Source organism: Daphnia pulicaria, chromosome 5, assembly GCF_021234035.1.
Source record: "Daphnia pulicaria isolate SC F1-1A chromosome 5, SC_F0-13Bv2, whole genome shotgun sequence".
In the NCBI taxonomy this organism is placed as follows: Eukaryota; Metazoa; Arthropoda; class Branchiopoda; order Diplostraca; family Daphniidae; genus Daphnia; species Daphnia pulicaria.
In genome coordinates this window covers 5,302,876-5,327,132 of record NC_060917.1, presented here as the reverse complement: position 1 = coordinate 5,327,132, position 24,257 = coordinate 5,302,876, and the positions used below count along the sequence as shown (strand labels likewise).

General features: G+C 48.0%; 1 protein-coding gene across 7 annotated transcripts; it reads left to right on the top strand.

Annotated features, from left to right (window-relative positions):
- Nucleotides 1–118: 118 nt before the first annotated feature.
- Nucleotides 119–24,257, top strand: LOC124340767 (protein unc-80 homolog). 7 transcript variants are annotated; one of them, XM_046793386.1, is made up of 57 exons: nucleotides 119–370; nucleotides 429–533; nucleotides 607–1,016; nucleotides 1,854–1,999; nucleotides 2,185–2,233; nucleotides 3,513–3,539; nucleotides 4,527–4,547; nucleotides 4,812–4,954; nucleotides 5,043–5,211; nucleotides 5,424–5,802; nucleotides 5,957–6,015; nucleotides 6,202–6,279; nucleotides 6,420–6,482; nucleotides 7,021–7,124; nucleotides 7,326–7,517; nucleotides 7,608–7,789; nucleotides 7,926–8,251; nucleotides 8,391–8,575; nucleotides 9,015–9,044; nucleotides 9,251–9,413; nucleotides 9,520–10,210; nucleotides 10,286–10,452; nucleotides 10,522–10,673; nucleotides 10,736–10,846; nucleotides 10,989–11,158; nucleotides 11,234–11,363; nucleotides 11,441–11,550; nucleotides 11,637–11,827; nucleotides 11,919–12,134; nucleotides 12,219–12,354; nucleotides 12,432–13,000; nucleotides 13,065–13,442; nucleotides 13,513–13,802; nucleotides 13,870–14,074; nucleotides 14,149–14,396; nucleotides 14,470–14,867; nucleotides 14,948–15,111; nucleotides 15,182–15,430; nucleotides 15,500–16,078; nucleotides 16,172–16,401; nucleotides 16,518–16,932; nucleotides 17,011–17,156; nucleotides 17,221–17,566; nucleotides 17,629–17,787; nucleotides 17,859–17,903; nucleotides 17,968–18,084; nucleotides 18,172–18,342; nucleotides 18,589–18,609; nucleotides 19,587–19,710; nucleotides 19,780–20,300; nucleotides 20,439–20,604; nucleotides 20,681–20,845; nucleotides 21,072–21,224; nucleotides 21,374–21,475; nucleotides 22,030–22,194; nucleotides 22,491–22,681; nucleotides 22,754–24,257. In XM_046793386.1, the coding sequence occupies exons 4-57, from the start codon at nucleotides 1,896–1,898 to the stop codon at nucleotides 23,756–23,758; spliced, it is 11,670 nt and encodes a 3,889-aa protein (XP_046649342.1). In that variant the 5' UTR covers nucleotides 119–370; nucleotides 429–533; nucleotides 607–1,016; nucleotides 1,854–1,895; the 3' UTR covers nucleotides 23,759–24,257. The 7 variants fall into 7 exon arrangements, with proteins under 7 accessions (XP_046649342.1, XP_046649339.1, XP_046649344.1 ...); XM_046793383.1 differs by having other exon boundaries at nucleotides 14,945–15,111; XM_046793388.1 differs by lacking the exon at nucleotides 3,513–3,539 and having other exon boundaries at nucleotides 14,945–15,111.

The window sequence follows — 24,257 nt, the reverse complement described above, 5'->3', positions numbered from 1 at the left end:
TTCTTTTCTTTTGTTTTCAAATCTCAGCGGTGGCCGAGCTGCTCCGATTTTGTCGTGAGATTGGAGTTGGTGCGCGTGTCGGCCGATAGGGGGCCAGCAATTCAGTCTTAAACTTGGACTGAGCGCCAAGAACTCGACCCGTCAAACATTGGCGAAGTATTTCCTGTGCTCGTGTTCCTGATTTATGGTCGAATGACACATTGAAAAGTTTATTTACTCACTTCCTGATACCTTTTCTTTTATACTATTCTTTTCTGAACAAACGATCATCGAAAGTTCAGAGCCATCTTTGAGCTCCTTTCAGACCTCTCCACCAAAACGTGAAATATGCTCGTTTCTCGACGTGAAGTTTTCATCTCTGGTCGGGCAGGTAATGGTTATTTTCTTTTATGATCAACTTTAGTTGAAATCTATTGATTTTTGGCCAGGAAATTCCTTTTCCTGAGGACTTTGGTACAAAGTGAATTAGCCCCACGATGAATCTTGTTTGTGGAAGCAGAATAATGAAGGATTGCACAATAAGGATCAATTAGGTACTGATTAAACATTAATGAGAGATTGCAGAACATGCCATATGCTTTACTTTCATTTGTTGTTGCAGGGTAGGGGGACACATGCCGGTGGCAGTGCCCATTTCGTCAACATAAATTGCAACTGATGTAGTGTGCATTGTCTGGATGCATTCTGTAAGCCAATAATTTGATCAGCAGAGTCGGCCTATATTCGATTGTTTCGAATTCCGGGACAACTGCTGACCCGTGCTGGCTGGCGGGATCGAGTTTCACCCATCTCGAATTGATCGGGAAACCCTTGGCTGGAGAGAGAGAGAGATGTTGTGTGTAGGACGGTGTGCCCAGGCAGCCAACCAGCAGCAGGGCCCAGCCTAGGAAAAAGAGAGCGAGAGAGAAAGAGATAGAGAAGAACTGCCGAGCTTTTGGCTGTAGCTTCCTTTTGAATCCGCTGTCGAACGGCAGCAATAGAGGCGCATGAGCGGAAGATTGCAAGGACGTGATGCTGTAAGTCCTCCTCCTTCTCCTCCACGAGCCGTGTTGTGGTTCGGGAGACGTAAAGGGATCCTGCTTCATCCAAGTCGCATCAAACACCTTCTCTCTCTTTCCCTTTCTCTCTCTGTCACACACTCCCCACACCATTCCTCTCTCATGGATTAACTCAGGTGAGCAGTTCACTTTCAAAAGAATAAAGAAACGTAGGAGGGGGGAGGGTGACAAATCAACAACAGCACGAACATGTGATTTGTTGCATTCACGCAGATTAGCAGTCACGATCCCAGTCAACCCTTCCATCTCTCTCTGTGTGTCGTGTCTGTGAACTGACTTACTTTTTCTCGTGTCGAGGGGTTTCTCTCGTCGGCTCTTCACACAACTGGCAAGCAAAGCGAAATGTTTTGTTTGTTTATTGTTATATGCCGACGACGACGACGTCTATGTGTGTGTGTGTGTGTTGTTGATTTCCTTCAAACGTGGGGGTGGTGCTGGGCTGGGGGGGGCATCTGCATCATCGTCTTGTTTGCTTTTCGAGTGTGTTACATTGATCGCCTCTATATGGTAGTAGAAGTAGTAGGACGAACGACGACGACGACTCTCTTCTGGCGATTTATATTGGATACACCCAGGGGTACCCTAGTACCAATCCAATTTCACTCCTAGTGAGAGAGAGAGAGCTACGGTCGATCGATAAATTTGTTATCAGTGCAATCTAGTCACGTCAACGAGCTTGTACAATTTGATGATATTTATACCAAGTTTTTTGGGGGCGTTTCATTTTATTTTTCTTTCTTTTTTCTTTGTGTGTGTGTGTGTGTGTGGCGGTGAAATTTTCTGGGGCTCCGATAGTTTCGACGACATTCGTCTGGCTTCCCGACGACGAACTAGGCCATGGATTCCGGCACCAAACAGAAGAAGAAGAATGGAGCTGATCAGCCGGTCTCCGAGGATATCGTCCCTCTACACATCCAGACCTTTCTCTGGAGGCAGACGAGGTACGTACGTACACAAGCACTGTGTACATCCACTATATACTACGAGTACTCTCTCTCTCTTTCTCTTATCTATTTGAAAATCCTTTTAGAGGCAAAAAAAGAAGTTAGATATAGGAGCCGCCGACTATTCTTCATCATTTCTTTTCTAAAACCGAATTTTCTCTTTTTCTATGTCTGTTTTACAGTTCCTTTCTTCGCCCGAAAATCGGCAAAATGCACGAAGCCAGCTGCATTGTGAGTAATATTGTTTCAACAACCTTTTTTGAATAATGACACAATGAACCCGGTACTTATAGTTCATCTACACCCGAGCCAAAAACTAAAAAAAAAAAGAAAGAAAACAGGAGCCAGGAGAGTCTAAACGGGCATATAGGGTCTATACTAGTCTATCTACGGAGCGGTGTTTTATGAGGAGTCAAACGACCCAATTGAATTGGAAAGTTTTTCCAGAGTGTAATGGCAAAACGGTGTCACTTGGCAGTCAATCAGCCGCTGGCTGGCTGACTGGGCTGGCCCCCTCTCTCTAGTCTCTCTCTCTCTTTGCCGGGCTGGCGCGGTCGCCAGGTTCGTTAACGGCCAGTCGATCGAAAGCGATGACGACGGCAGCAATTGATTGTGCGTTTCCCTCCCGTCTCCTTTCCTCATTCAATGCCGCCTCTTTTCCATCCCATCGGAGAAGCTGAGGCGACTTCTTCAAGGAGCTCTCCTCCCTTTTTTTCTTCCTTCCTTCCCTCCTACTCTCTCTCTCCTCTGTGTGTGTGTCTATCTGGAGGGCATTGTGTGTAGGAGCCGCTCCTCCTTGGCGAAAAGAGGTGGGTAGGGAGAGAGAGAGGAAAGGACAGGAAGGAGAGGCTATTGATTTTCCGTCCGCGGGAGAAAAGAGAAGCTAGGAGCAAGGAAGAAGAGGTCGTCGTCGACGACGACTGGGAGGCGGGTTACCCACCCACCCCCAGCACCACCACCCACCCATCTCCTCTATTCCCATCTCGGGAGCCAAAAGAAATGTTTGCCGTTCATCTCTCGCTCAACTCTAGACTAGTACTACTACTAGGACTACAACCAGTGCTCGTACTACTCACTCCTGGCCGGGTAGGAAGGGGCCATGTCGAGGCCCTACAGCCTTTACACAATATACAAGGAGCTAAGAGCGATGCCAAGTCTCTTTTACTCTTTTTTATCTATAGCCAATGACGTTTCAAATGGGTGTGTGTGTGTGTGCCTCTCTCTCTACTGCCATATACCCACAGCAAAAAACCATTCACGCTCCAATCGCTCCGCGTGACGTCACCAGTTTCAATTCTATCAAACTTAATCATAATTTGTTTTGTTTTTTCTAAATCCATAAATTTTAATCGACTCCATTCTTTTTCTACAATTCTCTCTACTCGCTCGGTTATTGATTACTATTTTCTCTCGACATTTTATTTGTTCATTTTTTCTATTTCTCTTCTCGTTTTCCGTACGTGAATGTGTCCTTATCCTTTTGTACCTGGTTATCCATGGTGCCACACAGTTCTGCCAACAGGCGCCAGGCCATCATGTAAGTCATGAGAAATAGCCACCAACAAACGGCTAGTTGTATATAGTAGTATAGCGTGTAAATCTAGATCTATATTGCGACTGCTGCTGCTGTACATAAAACACAACAAAAATCACAATTTCATCAGCTGCTGACTGTAATACCCTCCCCGTCCGTGAGAAAAGAATCAAGTAGCGAGCAGTGCATGTCACTGATTGTCCCCGTTGTTTCTACACATCCCCCAACACCCGCCGTGATTGGGTAGTAGTACCATAGCTGCCGCTACTACACACTAGATATATTGCCCCGTAAATACCGTGTGCTGCTCGTTTATGAGGACTCCTTACCACCACCAACAGAAAACCCTCTAACCCACCACCGCCAACCCCGCTTGTAGACGTCACCACCCCCCACACACAGTCCTGTGCTCGTATAACATCCGCGTTTGCGTGTGCATCAACAGCAGCACGTCAAGTCTTTTTTGTTTTGTTGAGTTTTTTTTATTTTGAATCGTCGTTTGACACACATACACACGCTGTGTCGACTTGTTTATAGTCGACATATTGTTGTGGGACACACGGTTAAAATGGTCTTTTTCATATCGGCAACAGACGACACACAAAAAAAGGAGAATTTTTTCACAGCACCGGAAGAATTTCCTCGTATGATCCATTTTTTATTATTTTGTCCTTATTTCTTTCTTTCTCTTTCGTCTGGTCCTTTTTATTTGTGATTTGTATGAATGTTTGGACGGTTATTTCGTTGCCCAGCTTGGATGTTGGTCTTGTGTATAATGTTGTCTATTGAGACACGCCTTCCCCCCGTCACTTTCTCTCTCATCTCGTCTCGCCATATATGTATGGTTATATCCACCTAATCGCCCTGGATTGCCTTCTCTTCTTCTTCTTCCTCCTTTTTGATGGTCTTCCGGGATTGACCGTGTGTGTGTGTGGCGGCCTGCTGCTGCTGCTGCTGCTGGTGTCTGGATTATATCGACCGGGATTCCAGGAGATGAAAGAGGCGTGCAAGGTTCGTGACAAGTCGAGTCGAGCACTCCCAATCATTTGTACTCACCCCCATCCTATCCCCCCCCCCCCCCGCCCTATCCTCTGTGCCGTGCTGTGCCAACCCACACACTTTCTACTCCTGCCTGGCGTCTCCATTTTCTTCCCTCTCTCTCTCCGTCGTCGTCGATCCCACTCTGCGTTAAATGCGGCTGTTAATTGACTCCTCTTTTTCCACCCTTTTGATTTCCCTTTGATTATGTTGGGCCGGCTCCTTCCGTCACGCCAGTCTCTGGAGAAGATTCTCGTCCAAAACATCCGAGTGGGTCTGTCTCCTAATTTCACGGAAGCCATTCGATCCATTTCCAGATGGAAATTTGTCCAGTCTTCCCTGCCTCACGTTATGCTCTGCACCGCCCAGCTGATTGAACGGTAACGACTCCGGCCGGCACTTGTTTTTTTTATTTTTCAAAATCGTCGATGGATTCATTTCGTTTTTTTTTTCGTGCGGATGAAACAGGAAAGACACTAATAATCTGCAGAATGTGGGAACGGCCGCCAGCAAGCTCCTCTACACGCTACATTGGACTCTATTGGATGCGGCGGAAGAGTGCGCCGATGCGGATCGCGAAGCCGGCATTGCGTCGCGGGAGCCATTTCCCTACATCTTCCCACTTACGTGCATCCAGGTTCTTCTTTTTTCTTTCTTTATTTTTTGATTTTCTTTCCTCCTCCGTCTGTTTGTTTTACATTTTTAATGGCAGCCAAATGGCAACCAACTTTTTCATTTCCCCTTTTGGGTCCTTCAATTTGTTATCGGGGGCTCATCTCTTTTATCTCTTTCGCTCCGCCTTTTTTTTGCTTTTTCTATCCGGACGGAATGGGGGGGGAACCAAAAAAGGAATTCGTTTACCTTTTCGCTCCGCTACGTCACCTGTTGAAAGAAGCCGATTTGCAAAACTTCCGGCTGGAGAACGGACTCAAGATCTGGCCGGCCCTGTGGGATTACCGTCATCCCAACGCCCAGTGCTTTACGGCGCCCGTCCGACCCAAAAAGAGCAGCACCATTCGCAAGAAAACCAACAACAATGCGGCGGCAGCGGCGGCGGCGGCGGTTGTGGCGTCGTCGGCCTCCTCTAATCCTCTGGCCCCGATACCAACCGCAACAACATCCGCATCCGTCGCCGCCGCCTCGGTATCGGGAGGAGCATTACCAACCGTTTCTGCCGCTCCGCCGCTCACGCCCAGAGAAACGGTGACGTTCAGTGACGTGTTCATCGGTAAGGTCATCTCTCGGTTCTATTCCCATCATCGACTTATCTCTCTTATTCTTGTCTTTTGCCTCTGCTCCATGCTCTTGTATGTGTGTGATGCTTTTCTAATCCCCCCGCAAAGCTCATCCAACTTGCCATGATTTATTTATATCATCAACAGGATCGATCGATCGTGACAGCGACAGCATTGGAGATGCCCGTTCTCTTCTGGATCTCGATGTAATTATATGAGCCAACGCCAAAAAAAAAAAAAGAAAAAAAGAAACAAAAATTCGATTCTTCTTTTTGAGACGTGCATTTTTGTTGTCTCCCCGGCCCATGTTTCATCTTGGCCGGGCGTCGTTCTCCGCTATTTTTCACGACTAAAGGATATTGTCTCTCTCTGACTCTCTCTCCCATTTATAGATTGGGAGACTGCCGAAAGATAACGAGTTCCCGGAAACTATTCCGGAAGAGACGTCGAGCACCGAAGAGGAGCACGTGGTATGTTGCACAAATCTTCCCAGACATTTTATACTTTTGCTTCGGTTCGAAAAATTTGTTTGTCGATTTCCGTTAATGAAATTGGTGGATGGAAATTTGAAATTTGTTTTTTTCCTTTTTTTCTTTTCTTTGGCGTCCAGGTTATTTTTCGGTTGCCTTCAGCTCCGGATTCAGACGGCATTCGAGACTCTTCCATTTATCAGGTATGTGTGTGTGTGTGTGCGCCGGTGTATTTACACGGAGTCAACACACAGTGGGGGGAGAGAGGAGCAAGCAGAGGAGGGGGAGGGGGAGGAGGATGAGGTGGGCGGGATGGGAAGTTGGAAAATGGGAATCGATTTGTCGCATTAAATTCATCGATCCAAAAGGAAATGGAGCAGAATGTATACATGGGGGGGCTAGTTGATCGGCAACTCACATACGGCATGCAATACTCTCATCTGCGCGTGTCTTTTTTGAACGGCATCCGCTATTGATCGATCGATGATGATGATGATGAGCAGCAGCGCTCTTCTGTGGGATTTTTTTTTATTCCAATTTTTTCGACATTTTTTTTTTTTCTTTTCTTTCTCCTTTTTTGATCCGATGAGAAATCCTGACTGTGTGTGTGTGTGTGTGTGTCGTCCCCCCTTTTGCGCGGGGGAGTATTTAAAATCTTGAAGGCGCAATTTTCTCTTCTTGATTTATTGATCGATCGTCGTCTATGTCGGTCGGCTGGCGACTTTCATTATTACATTACAGGCAGAATCGAGCATCATTCACCCCAGGAGCTACCTCACAGCTGATTACAATGGCGACAATGGTTCCCGCATGGCTACCACTCCCGATGCTCCTTCCAGCAAAAGGTTTTTTTTTTCGTATCTTCTTCTACTTCTTCTAGTTCTTTCATTCTTTTATTCTTCTCGGGATTTTTTTGTTTCCTATTGTCCCTGAGATTTACGACGGGGGAATTTGTATTTGCGCACATGATGGCGATAACAAATCTATATATCTATCCCTTCTTTTTATTATTTGTCTCTTTTCTTTCTTTCTCTCACACCGGCCAGATTGCTGAACGTGGCGCAAGAGTCGTGGTTCCAGAATGACACGATCGATCCTCAATATCCTCACAGGAGGTCTTCCGTCTTGGACGATATAACGGCCGCTACTTTTCTAGACGTGGCCGTCGTCCGTTGCCTTTTCATTCCGCGCTGGTGCGAGGAAGGTGTCCACTGGGCCCTCCAGTTTCTCTTTTACCGGTACCCAACCATTTCCATCGCAAAACTAAAATAACAATTCTAAAAGGTTTTTTTTTGGAAATTCGATTTTAAATCCTCCGCCGGCGGCAGGTTGCAGGAAATCAGCGAAGAAATGCGTTCCAGGTGCCCGCAGCGCAAGCGGAGCAGTTCCCTTCCCGTCCCCAAAATAGAGGTCTCCCTCTGCTCTTCCAGTTACGAGACGAAAACAAAAGAGGCTCCGCACTGTGGCAAATCCGGCGACTATTTCGATCAAAGCCGACATTATTCAGCAGGTACATTATCATAGAAATAGACCCTTTTTTGTATGATTGCCTTCCAGCCGGAAGAGAAGAAAAAAGAGTTTGGCACGTCTCTATAACAACGCGTCTAACGTAATCGACGGCGGGGTGTTGACATGTCATCCGACAGGCTCGAGTCCGACGGAGCCGACGGAGCGCAAGGAACCGGAAATCAACAACAGCAGCTGCAGCCTCGGCGGGTTGCAGAGCAACCACAGCAGCAGCCACGGGATGAACAACAACAGTTCGAGTGCCAGTGCGACGACGGGCGGGGGGACGAAACGACGCAAAATGGCGGATTTGAAAGCGTTTGTCGAGACGCGGCTTCTCTCACGTTCTCACGACAAGATGCTGGAGAAAATCGATTTCAAGAACTCTTCCACCACCACCACCACCACCGCCGCTGCCGCCGCTCATCATAATAGGACGCAGCAGCTTCTATCCGCTCCGGAGACCGTAAGATATCCCTCCTTCTCTCTTTTTTTCCGTTTGCCTCTTGATCCTTTTGTCTCGTCACGAAACCATCCGAAAAAAAAGAAGAAGGAGAACAAGTTTTCATCTTTCTTTTTTCTTCTTCTTGCGCTTGTTCGATCAGCGCGAGGAGGAAAAGTATCCACCCAACGACAAGAGGATCCTCCTCGACAAGGAGCAGCACGCCATACCGCCGCGACCGTTGTCGGCTTTGGCCAACTTGAGGGACGACAATGATTACGCCAGGCGCTCCTACTTGATGCAGGAGCCCACACCGCTGGTCAAAGGCAAGAGCATGCCCAGCCTCAGGTAAGAAAAGAAAAACACACGTCTTATCTTGTATAGTTACGAGTTCATTAAGTCTCAGACTAGATACCACCTTATTTATTACTTTTTAGCAGAGCCATGCAAAATAGTATCTATTAGTCAGACTTTTCATTTCATGAATAGAGTATCGATTTCTGATCCGGCATGGATAGTATTCACCTAGTCTCCTCTTCTATCTAGGACTCTGTGTGTGTGTGTCCGCTTTGATCTGACTTGTACATCTTTCTCTCTCGACTTCTTTTCGTCTCTTTTGCGTTTCTATCGACTTCTTTTCACATCGTCCCACATCCCCTCCGTGCTCCGTATCCTTCCACTTTTTTTTTGTGTCGTCACTTTTTCTTCCTTTCCCTTCCGTCCTCCTCCGCCGATCCATGTCGTGGCGCGCGCTGTGTCTCTTATCTATGATGATGATGGCGGCCAGTTGTCTTATTGATGAACTTGCGGCTTCTGGGTAAGCCAACCACACACCACCAACTCTCTTCCTCTACTACTACTACTACTCTCTGCCCGGCACGCCAACACATTTATTTGACTTTCCCCCTTCCGTATTACTCGGCCGGCCTGTGTGTCCGTCTTGGTACCCTGGACACGTTCCACATCAGCTCAAATGGAATCTTCTTCTTTTTGTTGTTGTTGTGTGTGTGTGACTCGAAACAGATACTTGGGATGCTCAACCAGTGACCACACGACCCCCATGTTCAAGAAGAAGGACCACGCCAAAATATCGCCGCCCGTCACTAAGACAAATCCACCGCTGCCGACGTCGCATCCAGTTATCACCGTCACGGAGGCCAATCCATCAACTCCCACCGGCGTCAAAGTACAAATCGAATCAACCCGATGAGAAAAATTAAATCAAAATGGGGGAGGGGGGAGAAATTCTAATGGCGCATAAATCTTTGACGATGGGTTTGATTTATTTGTAGGTCCATCATTATGGAGCGGACGGAGAGGGAGGGAGAGCGTCGGCTCCGACGAGTCCGTTGAATCGTTCGAGCACCGATTCCAATATCGTCTATCCCTTTGAAGATCTTCCGGAAGCCTCTGGCGCTTCCCACTTTGTCAACAAAGATGGCGGATTCGATTTGCACGTCATCTTGGAAGCCATTCACGCGGTGACGTCACGGCCTGACGTCTGCTCGGTCCGCGTTTGCGAGACGTCCCTCAGCGTCCTGGAACTTTTGCTGGATCTGGGCGTGGTCACGACGCCCGTCACGTCGCCCAACAATTCCGGCGGCAATAAAGACGACCACCACCACCGCCGCCAGCAGCCGCAGCAACCGCAGCAGCAGCCAGCCGGAAATGGATTGTTGGGTGTCAACCAAGAAGAACTTTCACGTCACTCGCACGGTGTTTGTGTTGATATTGTCGCCAGAGTGTTCCAGCACGTTGGCTGCCCGCACGGCTGCGGTGACTCCCGGCGCGATCCGTCTTCCGATTTCATCCGCTCTCAGGGCCTCCTCTTGATGGCTCAACTTCACCGCATATCCGGCAAATACTTCCGATCCTTCTTACGCCAAACGCTCATCTGCCGCTACACTCTGGTCGAAGTCATCGACTTTCTACACGCCCTCGTGGGATTCTGCGTCGATCCGGGATTCGTCCTCTCGCCAATCAGTAAAAAACATTTCATTATATACAATTACCATTGTCGTTTGATCCTTTTAATCACCATCCATCGCGTGACCGTAGGCCAGAAGAGAAATTCCCGTCTGGGAGTCGAACAAACTGGAACGAGTTACGTGCCCAATTTCAGTTCCCCTCGGACCATCGAAGGACACGTCATCAATTGCATCTTCAAACCGTTCGTCACCCGACTCACGGCCTCGTTGAAATTCCTCAAGTCATCCGAGAATGTCGTAAGTGTTTTTGATCCTGATACATTTCATCGAAATGGTTTGGCTTCATAATAATTGATTGGGTTTAAGGCGCTGTACTGCGATGTTCGCCAATTGCTGGCCTACATCAAAGACGTTCACGGCGGAATCTTCCGGCGGGTGTTGCTCAGTGGACTGTTGGATTCAGCCGCACGTCCGCAACAACCGCAAGATACTCCGCCCGAAAACAGTGGCTATTTCAAGTATAAGAAACCGAGAAATTCATTCAAATTTATTCCAAAATTCAATTGTTTTTCCCCCCCAGGGATTGTTTGCAATCGACAGGAGACGATTGCGGAGGGGTGCCTCCTGCCACTTTCTTCGTCGTGGACGAAACGACTTCGGAAAAGAACCGGAAGGGCAAAAAGAATGCGAGGTAAGTACTTGACTCGAGGGTATTTCTTCTCTCTTTCCTTGAAAGCCTATTGATTTTCCCGGCGGCCGTGGTGCCGTAACGCGATATTGTGGATCGAGTACTTACTCTAACGCTCGTCTTTGATGGGTGGTGGTTAACACAGTGAAATGGATGGCTGGAGTGACGAAGGGAATTTGATACGCAAAGGATCGGTGGTTCACGCACTCGCCCTCTCTGCCCAGAGGTTCAGGGAGAAGGAACCCAAAGTGAAGCAGCGCTTCCCTGTCATCAGCAACCGTAGCAGCCGGAAGAGTTCCCAAAAACTCGGAATAGGTGAGTGAGAGAGAGAGAGATCATAATCGAGTTGTTATGTGACTGGCGTTATTTATTCTCTTTTATTTTGAAAAGTTGGGTGGATGCGCAAGGATCGTCGGTGTCAAGGGCCCAACAGCCAAGGGGCTGGTGAAGAGCCGCTGGATGTCGCCCAAGCCGTAGCTCCTTCTTTGTTGAAATTGCAGCAGAGAGGAACGGGCAGCAAGTGAGTCTCTCGTCCGCGTTTCTATTTTTCGTTTCATCTCCGTCGCCATTTTAATGACGTTATTATTCGTTTTGTAGTAATGTGGGCGTCACCTTACAAAAGGCCCGCCGGCGAGTGGAACATCATTTAACGCGGATCGGTTTTGGCAAGAGCCGACGGCAAATCATCAGCCGTGAAGCGACGCCAGGTGAGTTTGAATAGAAGAAAAAAAAAAATGAAATCGATACCTTTTCATTTCTTTTTTTACGACTGTTTTTGATTTCTTTTCAAAAGATCCGAGTCGGCGGAATTCCCCCGAGATGGATGGAAATGGAAGAGAAATGTTTGTGGTCATTCCCAGGGAAAGGAAAATGGTTTCAGGGCCGGCCATTTACGACGGAATGCTTCGATTGAGTTTCCTTTTGGAAGCTTGTCAACCAGGGACCATACCCGATGCCAACCTCATCGCTGCCGTTCTCGATTTGGTAGGAAAAACAAAATTCCCACGCAAAGGATTTTGATTTGCATTTATTGATTTTTGTGTGTGTTTTTCTCTTTCCCTCTCTGTGCACGCAGCCACAATCACCGGTGATCGCTCGAGCCGCTTTTCTGTTCGAGTGCGCCCATTTTGTAAACCGCTGCAACCGCGGACAGTGGCCGTCTTGGATGAAGTTGAATTTGCCGTTCTATCGACCGTCGGGGCCTTTATCTAACCGTGGAACTCCATCAGGACAGAGGCGAACGCACATTCTCCAACGATTGGGTGGTCGAATGTTTTTCTCCTGGGCCGAGGTTCGTTTTTCCCTTCAATTCCGCCCACTCGGATTTTTTCTCCCGAATCAATTTGTAATCCCCCCACCCAAAATTGTTTTACAGGCAATCGGAGTCCGGTTGGAAGAAATTCTGATTGATGATGCGCTTTGTTGCGAAGACTACGACGCCCATGCCATGGATGAACAACGTCAACGAATTCTCATCGAGGACGACGAGAATGAAGACTTTCTAGTTGAAGGTAATTGGGTTTTTTGTCGTTGAATAAATTATTCGTCATTCATAATTGATTGTTTTTTTATCATTTTCAAATTGTAGCGAGTGTTAACCCTTCCGGGCGAGACTTCCCCTGGCCATTACGTTTGGCTGCCTGTATGCTCCTCTATGAAATCACGGCTTTCCTGCGGGATTCCTACCGTCGCCTTCCCCGCTCCACGCGCGTTTCCCTGCGGAGCAACGACGCCACCAGTAAAACGGGCGGCGGAAACAACACGGGCGGTAGCCTCATTGTCGCTTCCGGCTCTTCATTTAATGAGCAAACACGCGGCGGCAATCCGGCTAGTGGCGGAGCTCCTTCCGGTGCCGTTGTCATTTCCAGTGGCGAATCTTTCACTCACCATTCCACCGGTGGAACAGGGGGATCGGGATCGTTAGCCTTGGCCACCACTTCCATCGCGACGCCGGCCAGCAATCCAGCAGGTGGACGACGTTGGAGTATGGCCCTGTCTTCCATGGGCCAGTCTCAGAATTCCGCTCAGAGTCTCCAATCCATCACCGGAGACGGGCATTCAATTGGCGGAGTTCCAGGGGAACGCAAAATCAGTTTCGTCCTTCACGAACCAGACGATGAATCGCTGGACAGCAGCAACACGACCCTCACGTTTCAGGTTTGTAAATTTTCATTTCCTGAATTTTTTACAGCAGTTTTGTAAAACCTCGACCAATTTCCAGGGGGATGATGCGATGGAAGAGAAACGCAACCGACGGCTGGCTCAAGGGCGGCCGTATCTACTCCGACGGAGCACCATGAGCAACACGGGATCTTTCAAGCGAAGGAGTTTGAAACTGAGACGGAGTCATCGCGAGTCCCGCCGCGGTGGCGACCAATCCGACGCCGAATCCATCAAGCGATCGGATTCGATCCGCTCGAAGCGAAAAGTCTCGTCGATATCGGATCGTAGTGACATCTCGGACGTGCCGATGGATCACGACATCTCGGGGGAAGAGAGTCCCGGAATCCTCAGCGACGACGGCCAACACGAAAGTCCCAGCGACGGTGCAGCCGACATCGAGGAAGGAATCTCAACTCGTGGAATGCCTTGGCTCCGAGTAAAATGGATTTCCATCAGTTTAATGTGAACTTGTTCCGTGAGTTTTAAAAACTTTCTTTTCCATCCAGTCGGTTTTGTTGCTGTCCAATTCGTTCAACTACCAATGCCAACATCAACACGTGTGCCACCCCCGGTGCTTCCGCAGACAGAGCCGGGCCTGCAGCCGGATGCTGAGTAGCGTCCGGAAGATTTACGGCGACGAGCCGCAACACCAGGAAGTCGTGGAATTTCTGAGTTTCAGTAAAAAGTCTCGCCATCACAAGGACCACGACAAAAAAGAAAAAGCCTCAAAAGGAGCCCAGAGCAGACCAGGATCTCCTCTGAGGCGAAGAGAAAGTGTCGCCAACAAGAAGGAAAGGTGAGGGATTGTCACACAACAATTTTTTATTCGCGCGGAAAAATGTTGACGGGATCGTTTATGACAGATCCACCAACGATTTGCTGTCAAAGGCGAGTTCTTGCCACAGTTCATCGGCCGCCTTGTCACGTGACCAAATCGAACACGACCAATGGGACCGCAACAAAGTCATGGGACTCCAGAGTAAACACTTTCCAAACGAAAGCGATGGCGACGAGAATAAATCCAAGAAAAAAGAGGATCACCCCATGGTGAAATACATCAAATTCCAGGTATAAAATCAACTGGAAAAATTTCGGCGAATTCCAGATGAATTATGAATGAATTCTCTTTGGATTTTTCTCAGGTGATGGATCTTTTCCAAGCTCCGCTATTGGTTCTCATCAAAAGTGCCACCATCATGAACGACGAGGCATTTCTCGACATTATCCCGATCGCCTGGGAACTGCTCCTGGACGTCCAAAAGGAAACGGTGGCCGCGGCTGCCGCCATGTTTATCCTGTCGGCCGTCCGCTGTCCGGAACCCATAACCCTCCTACTCAACGGAAGTTTGAGACATCCAGATCCAATTGAACGATTCAAAGCACTTCTCAAGTAACGTCAATTTATTAGGGTGAAATCAGGAAAGTTTAGTAACAGTCGTTTAATTTTCTATCCTGATGATCAGATTTCAAGTTTTATGGCGGTCGAGGTATCAAGTCTGGCCGCGGATGGAAGAAGGCGCTGCTCACTCATTCAAAGTGCCACCACACGCCATCGAGTTCACCTTGCCATCGCCCAGGATCGGTGTGGAATCTCTGCCGGTGGTCGATCCTCCCTGGATGCCACACGTCCGCACCAGAGTCCAGGAAGTCACGCTCAACCAAGACACGCACCGCTCGCTGGTGACGGCCACCAAAACGCGGAAGAAACAACAAACTGAACTGGTCGAATCGGCTCTCAAAGCCGAAGAGGATCGCAAATGCAGCGAGCGGGAAAATTTCCGCATTAGCGCCGTTCCCGTCACGATCCAAGCGTCTTACGAACCGGCGCTTCATCACGTCGGAGCAGATGATCATGACGATGGTAGTAAAAAGTTGAACACGTTTAAAAAAAAAATAACATTTGAAAAATTTTAAAAATGTTTTCCAAACAAATTTTAGCAGATGATGAAACCCAACAGCAAAGCCGGACTTCTGGCCAGCCTTTACAATCGGCTCAGTTTCTTTTCCCGTCGTGTTTGTGCTCGGCTATCGTCCCCATCGTCGACCTTCTGGACGATTCCGTTCTAACGCCAGATGGCGTGGCCGTCTGCGATTTGGCTAATCAGGTATTGCCCGCCAGTTTTAAAAATCATTTTGAAAATAAAAATAATAATTTTCTGTTGAAAAAAAAATAAGGTACTGCATTCGTGTTTGGTGGAAGATACTGCCCTTTTCCTGCGCCACATCCTGGAACGATTGACTCGTGAAAAACAGGACGAGATGTTCGCTATTTTGCGCCGCCTTTTGCGCTTTGTTGCCTACCTGCCGCAACAGACGGCCTTCACTCTACACAATTATCTCATCGGCTACATCATGTTCTACGTCCGGACTCCGATGGAGGGCAGTCAGGATCTAGTCGGAAATGCCTTATCCTTGTTATCCATGGTGAGATTCGTATAAAACGACTCGATTGTTGTAGAAATGGAGAAATTGAATTTGAAATTTGTTTCATAGGTGGCGCCAAGTGTCCAGGGTTTGTTGTTTAAGGATCTCAAGCAGATTTTACGCAAGGAGCAATGCGATGCTTCGATCCTGATCACGGCCAACGTTCCATCTGCCAAGAAGATTGTGGTTCACGGGCCCAACGAATCCGATTCCGGCGCCATTCCGTCCCAGTTCCCCATCCAGGAGGACACGCAATTTTCGCAGATATTGCAAGAATCGCTCGATTTCTTTTCGATCGACGAGCACAGACAGCGCGAGTACTTCCTGGTCGACTACCGAACCAACCAGATCCACAATCCATCAGCGTACGTTCGGGATTATTACTTCTTCAAGCGATCGCAGTACCCGCAGCTGAACCTGGTGCACATGGACCCCGTCAGGGCTCACGACGCCCTACAGAAGCAAGCCTTCACCGAGAAGATGGTGGAGCTGGGCAAGGTGCAGTTTGTCACGTCGGTTCTGAAAAGTTCCAACCAGATTGTTGCCCGTGTCCTATTTCTGCACGAGGAGCTCATGAAACTGCCCTCCTTCCCCAGGAAAGCCCTCGAGGCCGATCTGGGCCTCTACAGCAACGGTTGCATGGGCAAGGTGACTATTGTCGATAATAGATTTCCACTCGAGAAACTTGAACGCGTTGCGTGTTTTAACGAAAAAAAGGAAAATCTCTTTTTGAAAAAACAGGAACTGAGTGCTCTGGATTTCATGCACAAGCTCAGCTGGGTGAAACTAATCCGACAAATGTTTGAAGCCATGGTGGGCAACTTTGCTTATTCGGGGGACATCCACCTCTTCATCAACGTGATCAACGGAGCGTTGGTCCTCTACTGTGAAGACGCCGTAATGCTCCGTTTCTGCATGGCCACCTACATCAATGCAGGTCATCAGTTCCGCAACGTGTTCGCTTTGAACGGGTACGCGCACGAAAAGGGGAATTATAAGAGTTTCTTTTCTTTCTTTCGACTCCCAAGAAGAGAGAGCGATGACATGTAACTGTTTCTTCTTCTTCTTATCACGAAAAATGTTTTAGGTATTCCCTGATTATACCGACCATCTTGCGCATCTACTCCAACTACCAGAGCAATCCGCTGGTAGCGCGGACGATCGAGTTCACCATCCAGCAGTTCTACATCATGCACAGGAAGCCGTTCATGTTGCAGCTCTTTGGCAGCGTGGCGCCTCTGCTCGACACGGACTCGAGCGCCGTTTACGGCGATGCCAGCAAAGTTCGGGTGCAGAGCCTCTTTCGCCTTTTGCTCTCGCTGGAGCGCGTCGGAGTTGATCCGCTTCACTTGCTGGATTTGGTCGCCGCCGAGAAGCCCTTGAAGGCTCTCGACTTTTGCTACCACGGAGAGTCGGACACGATCAACATCCTCGACTCGATCGCCATCGCCGTCATGGGCGCATCTTACGCCATCGACACTCACAGAGGACACCAGCTTTTGGTGATCTAATCATTTTTTGACTAAACAAATAATGCAGTTGGGAAGTGTGAAGTAATAAACAACGACTTGACCCCGCAGATGATCCTGGAAGCCATTTTACCGGCTTATTTGAAACACCTGCAGACCAGTGCGGGTCGCAAAGATCCGCGGACGGAAAAGGACATCCTCCATCAGTTGGGAGTGGCCATGAAGACGCTAATTTCCAATGCCGAAGCACTGACAAAGTTGGATTTTTATTGGCAAATTTGATTAGTTGGTAAAATAATAATCAACGTTAATTTCATCCAGGAATTATTCCGGACCACAACGAACGTTTGAGAAATCACCCAGTCAGAAACCAACGTCGTCCAACAGACCGGCAACATTGGCCACAACCATCGAGATCGACGAGGATTCCCATTCGAGATTCTTGGGCGATCATTTCCGTAGCTCTTCCGTGCCGGAACGTGGGATGATGTCCAATATGAACAAGGACGATTCCGAGACCCAGTGGCAAGCATTCCGGATGCCCCGGGCGACTCTTTTGTCTCTCGTTTCTGATTACTACGTCATTTGCAGCGCCCGTCTGACGGAATTGAACAAGAAACAAGGGCAGGACAAGATCAACGAGCCTCTCGATGTCAAATGCAACACGGTAACTAATTCAGCCGCTTACGTCATTACTAAACTAATTAATTTGTGATTGACTTTATGAAGCGTTTGGCTGATGTCGCCCACGCTCTGCTTAAAGTGTCTTCCTACGACGCCATGACCATGGCCTGCCGAGGCCTCCAGCAGTACATGACCATCCTGATGCCCAATGGCGATTGGTCCCAGGAGCCCATGAAGCAAGTGCTCAACACTCTTTTCCGTCGGGTATAATCAACGTCATGTCTGAATTGAATTAAATCGAAAAGGGGAAAATTGATTCGTTGCGTTTTGTTTAGCTGGACAAAATCTTTTCCAAAATCTACAAGATCCCGTCCATGAGGGTATTGTAAACTGGATTCAATTTCTGCCCAATTTAAAAACTCTAAAACTTTTTGATTTGTACAGAAAAATTTGGATTGGGAAGCAGCTGCCTGTCTACTCAAGGGCGTGTACCTGACTTTACGCAAATCACCCTTCATCGTTCATGCCACGCCTTTGCGTTCCTTAATAACCACCTGTCAGGTATTACAGCAGCAGCTGTCTCCTTCCAGGAGCCACACCCAGAATCTCAAAAAAATCTAAAATCTAAATTTTCATTTTAAAATACAGTCGCTGATTTTGGGTGATCTTTCGGCGAGCATGTCAGCAGTTGACGGCGGCTCTCCAATTCATTCCCGTGGAGGAGGAGCAGGTACCGCCCGGCGCTCCTCATTAGCTCCGCCACCTGCCTTTTCTTCCATCGTCGTCCAACTGGTCGCCATGCAGATCCTGGCCCTCGGGGTAAGTTTTGAACCCGTCCCTTTTGGTCTCTTTTTAAAAAAGAAAAAAAAACCCAAAAAAGCAAAACAATTTCGATAGAGTTATAAAAGAGAAAAAAAAAAAAAAAAAAAAAAACAGGTTTAAAATGATGAAAAGTGATGATAATTTGTTCGCCGTCTGTCGCCGACCATTTCGTTCGCTGATGATACCAATGAAAATTTATATATAATCATGTGTACACTCTGTTTCCTCCTCCGAAACCTCCAGCTGTTCAGCCACATTTCATTGGTGAGACACATTCTCGAATTTGAATTTAAGTATCTATTAAATAACTCGTCACTCCATTTCACCTCCATCATTACTACACCTTTGTACTTGGCTGTGAAATCCGCCTCCCGGTGATGATATGGCACATGTTCTCACCACCAACCACAAAACTACCCAAAACCCCAGGAGAAACACACACACACACCGCCCCCCCCCCCCTGTTTTGTTTGTGTCGTTTGTTCACGTTTGGTTTGTTTTTACAATTCAAAAATCATCTTTTTTGACTCATTTAGCTGCCAGTCTGAATGATAGAGAGAAAAGAAAAGAAGAGATTGGATTTTCGTTATCACCACTTCCGAGACCCGTGATTGCCTGCTGTATCTATCACCCTGTTCCGTGCTCTGTGTCTGCTAATGTGACCATGGATCAATCAAAAGAATTAGAAAATAGTCCCGTGATTAGTGAAATGACCCTCAGACTTCTGTAGATATTCATTTTGTGCTGTTTTGGCTCCCCCCCCCCCCTCCAACCGCGGATGTGCCCCCCCCCCCCCTGCTGGGCTACCTTTTAGGCCCCCCCTATATTTAAAACAGAATCAATCAAAATTTAGTTTTGATATTTTAGTGAGTGTAATTCGCCGTTGGTCGTCGTTTCGTCGTCTTCGTCTTCATCGTCCGACCGCCAGTGACATTAAAAATTCCATCCAACCAACCACCCCTTCATTCATTCGTGGCTTTTGTCCTTTAGCGACACACACACACACACCTACACACCTGTGGCAGTAATGGAAGAGAAAAAACAATTTACCAACTTAAACCAATCAACCTCACCAAAAACACCTTGCAGTCGTCATCACCCTTTGTTTATTTTTGCAAGATCCGCACTCAGATTTCCCCCACCGAATGTTTCCAAAAATGTCACTGGCTCCATTATTTTTCTCAATTCTAAATTGACCGCATGTTAATCCGTTTCATTGGTCAATTAATCCACGGTTATAGGAAACCTACTCGCTGGAACAGGCCTGCGGTGGCAACTTTGTCTTCCCAACAGCCGAGCGGACCGAATCGATCCTGCTCAATTTGCTCCTTCCTTTGTGTCTCAGAGTTGGATCGGGACGGAAAGGTTGACCTATTTTCCTCCAGGATTTTTTCGACCCGCTAATTTCTTGCAAAAATATTTTGTCTAATTTAGACGCACCTCGGGTCCGTCAATCGGACATCAGTTTCGCTTTGACCGTCGTCCTCCACGCGCTGAGTCCGCCTTCCGCCCAGCAACAGACGCGCGTCGTAGCCGCCAAAAACATCAGTTCATCCGGCGCTGGAACGGGAGGTGGTCCCGTTGGCGGTGCCGCCAGCGGTGGAGGCTTCGGCGGAGGAGGAGGCGTTGGCGGAGTTGGCGGCAGCGGCGATGGATCGAGGGGCGGATCGCTGAGCGTCCACAGCGGAGGTGGAACGCATCCGCAACAGCAGCAGCGCTCGGGCAGCAACAACCGGACGACTTTGCTTCAAGTGGCTTTCCTCGGCATGAAGGTCCTGATGACTTGCTTCAATCATCAACTGTCGCTGGATTGGCCACGAGTGGCCCGCTGCATCCGCGACATTGGCGAGCGACGGGGCGACGAGAGAAATTCGGCGTTTTGGAACTTTTTGATCTTTGTGGCCACTCAGAGAGGGCCCCTCTTTCCGCTCATTCTTCCACTCATGTGGAACAAGGTACACCACCCCATTCACTAGCTCCTCTTTTCCTAATTAGAATAGAGCGACAGCCTCGAAGGGGCTAATGGCGGGAAGGAGGGGGAGATGTCTCGTGTAATCTCGTTAGCCTAACCAACTGTAATTGATGAGTCGCAGATTGCGGTGCCGGTTGACGGTCAAGAGGAGCAGATCCTGCAGGATTTGCTGCGTCAGAAGTTGAACGGATCGTCCGAAATTAGTCCACTTCCTTCTGGCGAGCTGATGGACCATTTCCTGGCCGAATTGATGATCCTCAATGATGAAGTCACCAATCAACGAGAAGGTTTGATGAGTACAAATGGGACGATCCTCTCGTACATTTGAATGTTGATTGAAAAATAACCGATTGATATAAATAGACGAAGCCGAGAACGATAACCGGCGGAGTATCATGGCCGACGGACGGAGTGAAATGTCCAATGCCAGCGGCAATTCCCGCCGGCCGACTATTGATTCCAACATGTCTCGTGAAAGATCCTACATCTCCAGGGACGTCAACTTACTTGTAGCTCCTACAGGAGGAGGTAAATCCAAATTCTTGGGACGATTGGGCAGCTTTTCAATCGATAAATACTCCCCAAGGCTGTTGGGATTTGTGAAATTTATATTCCTGACCGTAACAACATTTCCTTCAGTGTCATTCAATAAAAAACAAATCAGATGAGATGACGGCCCTTTGTCCCCCCCCCCCTCCAATACTTTTTTATTTGCTGCGCTGACCCTTTCCCCTTTTTTTATTTTGATTTACAGGAGGTCCAAACATGTCCAGTTCGAATTCCGGCGGCTCGAGCATGGCCCAGAATTTACGACGCCAATGGAGTGTCCGCAGTGAAAACCGATCCATCATTCCCGGAGTTGGAATGACTCAGCGCCAAATCAGTTTGCAGGCCAGCAGCAGCACTGGTGAAAAAGACTCTTTCTTTCTTCTACTCAAAAACAACACACACCATGCAACAATCTAACCTCTAACATTTTTTGATTACTTTCCCCCACCCACCCACCATGAAATGACGTCATTAAAAAACGAAAAAAAAACAAAAAAACAATATTAGGTGGTGGCGGTGGCCGTGGTGGTTACGAAATCGAGGATAAGATCAACATGCGCCGGACGAGTTACGCGGGCGAGGCATCCAGCCGTTCATGTTTGCCGTCAGGTGAGTCATACACGACCAAACAAAATATTAAAAAATTATTATTTGGTTAAAAACTTTAAAAGAAGAAAAAATGGGGGGGGGGGGGAAAAAACAAAGCAAAAATAAAAAGAGTTCCCCCAGCTCCAATCTTCTTTTATTTGTGTTTGTGTGTGTGTGTTCTGGGCTATTTGTGTGTGTCGTTCGTCGTCGTGTCGATCGATTGATTGTGTCCGCTGCTGCCGGCTGTTGTGTTTGGTCGACCGGACCCCCGATTGCATGTCCCCTTGAAACTTGTCGTGACTTTTTGTCGCGATGCCAACGCTTTTGTCCTGGGGCTGCTGGAATCGATTATTGGCCACCACCACCACCGAAAAAAATATAAAACACACACACAAAAAAAACGAAAAGAAAGAAAAAAATATTTTTCTTATTCTCTCTTTTTTTTTCCATTTCCATATGCATATCTTTTTCTATTATAAAAAAAAACCTTCGCATCTGGATGTTGTTTTACGTGTGTGGCTTCTTCTTCCTGCTCCCTATGCCAAAAAACCAACACCAAAAAATCCCTTAAAAAGGAGCTAAAGGAGCGTCGGATACGCGTTTGAACCGGCGATCGCTGCTCGCCGGCCATCCCGTCTCCACCACCAGTTTGGTTTCACGATCCTCGTCCATTTCTGAAGTGGATTTCTGTGAACTCGACGAGACGGAAGACGCTCTCCTGGAGGAGCCAACCGCAGCAGGTAAATGGGGACCACATTCGTGTATGCACTGCAGCCTCGGCTTCTTTTATTTTGGTTGTTTTTTTCATATTTCCCGCCTCCTCCCAAACCCCGAAAATTCGCCTCTGCACGATCGGAGAAACGGCCATATTTGATTGATTGTTTTCTTCTTCTTCTTCTTCTTCTTCTTCCTTCTCTTCCGTCTTCTTCTTCTATTGTTTTCGACACACAACAACAACCTCGTATGATTCATAACACGGCGGTGTGTCATTGTCTTGTCCGGCTGTGTTTGTTTTTTTTTGCCTTTTTATACAAAGACGTCGGGGGAGGTTCGACGTCGATGGATAATCCATCAATGGCCGTCGATCTGCCCACGGAACCGACCAGCGCCGCCGCCGCCGCCGCCGCCATGCATCCACGTCTCCACCGCCAAAAGTTGCAGAGCAAAACCAATCGAGGGAAGACTTTCCGTTCCATGAAAAACAACAAGGCCGTCGCCAACATTGAGGTCCGTTTTCTGTTAATCCATTTCATTTGGAAATTGTGTTGCTGATTCAACTTTATTCAATTTTTCTGGCAGGTGTCGCACATTGAAGTGGAACAGGAATTGGTGACCATCAGTCCATCCGTCAAAGTGATTTCGTCGTCTTCCGCTTCGACGGCTTCATCCGCCGCCGACGCCCATCAGCAAAACACGTTCCAGTTGCTCCTGGTGCCGAGTTCCAGTTGCGGACAACCGACCACGACCACGACGCCGTCGATGGGCCCAACCGGACAATCGAGACTGGGCGGAGTCATTCACAGTCGACGGGGTCACAATTCGAATCCGTCGGAAGGAGCCGGCGCACGTTCAGCAGCGACGGCCAACACGAAAGCCTCTGCCCTGCTGTACGACGGACTCGAGTCCGTTTCCACGGTCAAGTCCTCGGTCGGGACGGTGTCTGTGGGTGTGGCCGTCCAGGTGTCGACCGCCTCCTACGTTCCGGCTCCTAGGCCGGCCACAGCGGCTCAGAGGAGTCAACTGAATCGACCGCAACCGCCTCCCATTCCGCCCAGAAACATCCGATTGACGGTCAACTATCCTGGAAGTCACGGCGAGCCGTCCAGCAGCGGAAGCGGAGGAGCCGGAAGTGGTGGTACCAGCTCCTCTTACAAGCCGATGCACCACCGAGGCGGACCGTATCGCGAGCCGCCCCTAATGGAAGAAAGTGGCGACTCGGCCACCGACAACAACAACCCGACAAAGTCCAGCAACAACAAAACAACAACCATGACTTCTTCGTCGTCATCATCCGGCGGATTCGTCCAGCACAAACCCCGGATAATCACGGCGGGACATTATCACCACCGCCCGCCCATTGTCCCCATGTCCAGCAGCAGCGAAGGTCCGGATGGCGACGAGGATTCCGACGCGGAAACCAACAGCCGCAGCGGAATGATGCCCTGCGTTTCCAACGCCAACGACGGAACTTCCATCGAATCTCTGGTCCTGGAAGAGACGGCCCTTTTACTGCCGGCCACTTTACCCTCCGGCCGCTCTCTCATGCGCAACATTACCGAACGCGACGAGGACACCCTTATCTAGATATCACAAAAACACGTAACACACAAATAAAATTACAAGTAAATAAAACAAAACAAAACACACACAAAATTACAATTAATAAAAAAAAATTTAATAAAATTTCATCAATCAACGAATTTACCTTTTACACCCTCCACCCTTCCCGTTGTGTACACAAAAATAATTTTTTAAAAATGAAAAAAATAACAAATTAAAAAAAAAAAAAACCCAAAAAGGAAATAAAAAAAATAGAAATTGAATAATGATAGGCCACATTATGTAATTATGTAGTGAGTCACGCCAAAGAAGAGAAACCCCACTTCTGGCCACCCACCCCCCCCCCAAAAAAAATGAAATGAAGAAAAAAGTTTGTTATTAAAAAAATGTTGGAAATTTTTTTTTTAGAAAGTTCATGTTAAACAAAAAAATTATTAATTATCATCATGTCTTATTAATCTATCAATTGTTAGTTGAATACAATGAGCAGCACGTACCGTCCGTTATTCGCTGTGAAACCACA

Coding starts and splice junctions, on each gene's coding strand:
- LOC124340767 (XM_046793383.1), top strand. CDS start 1,896: ATGGATTCCGGCACCAAACAGAAGAAGAAGAATGGAGCTGATCAGCCG. Junction 4,548..4,811: donor AGATGAAAGAGGCGTGCAAG/GTTCGTGACAAG, acceptor CCGTCACGCCAG/TCTCTGGAGAAGATTCTCGT. Junction 6,483..7,020: donor GAGACTCTTCCATTTATCAG/GTATGTGTGTGT, acceptor ATTACATTACAG/GCAGAATCGAGCATCATTCA.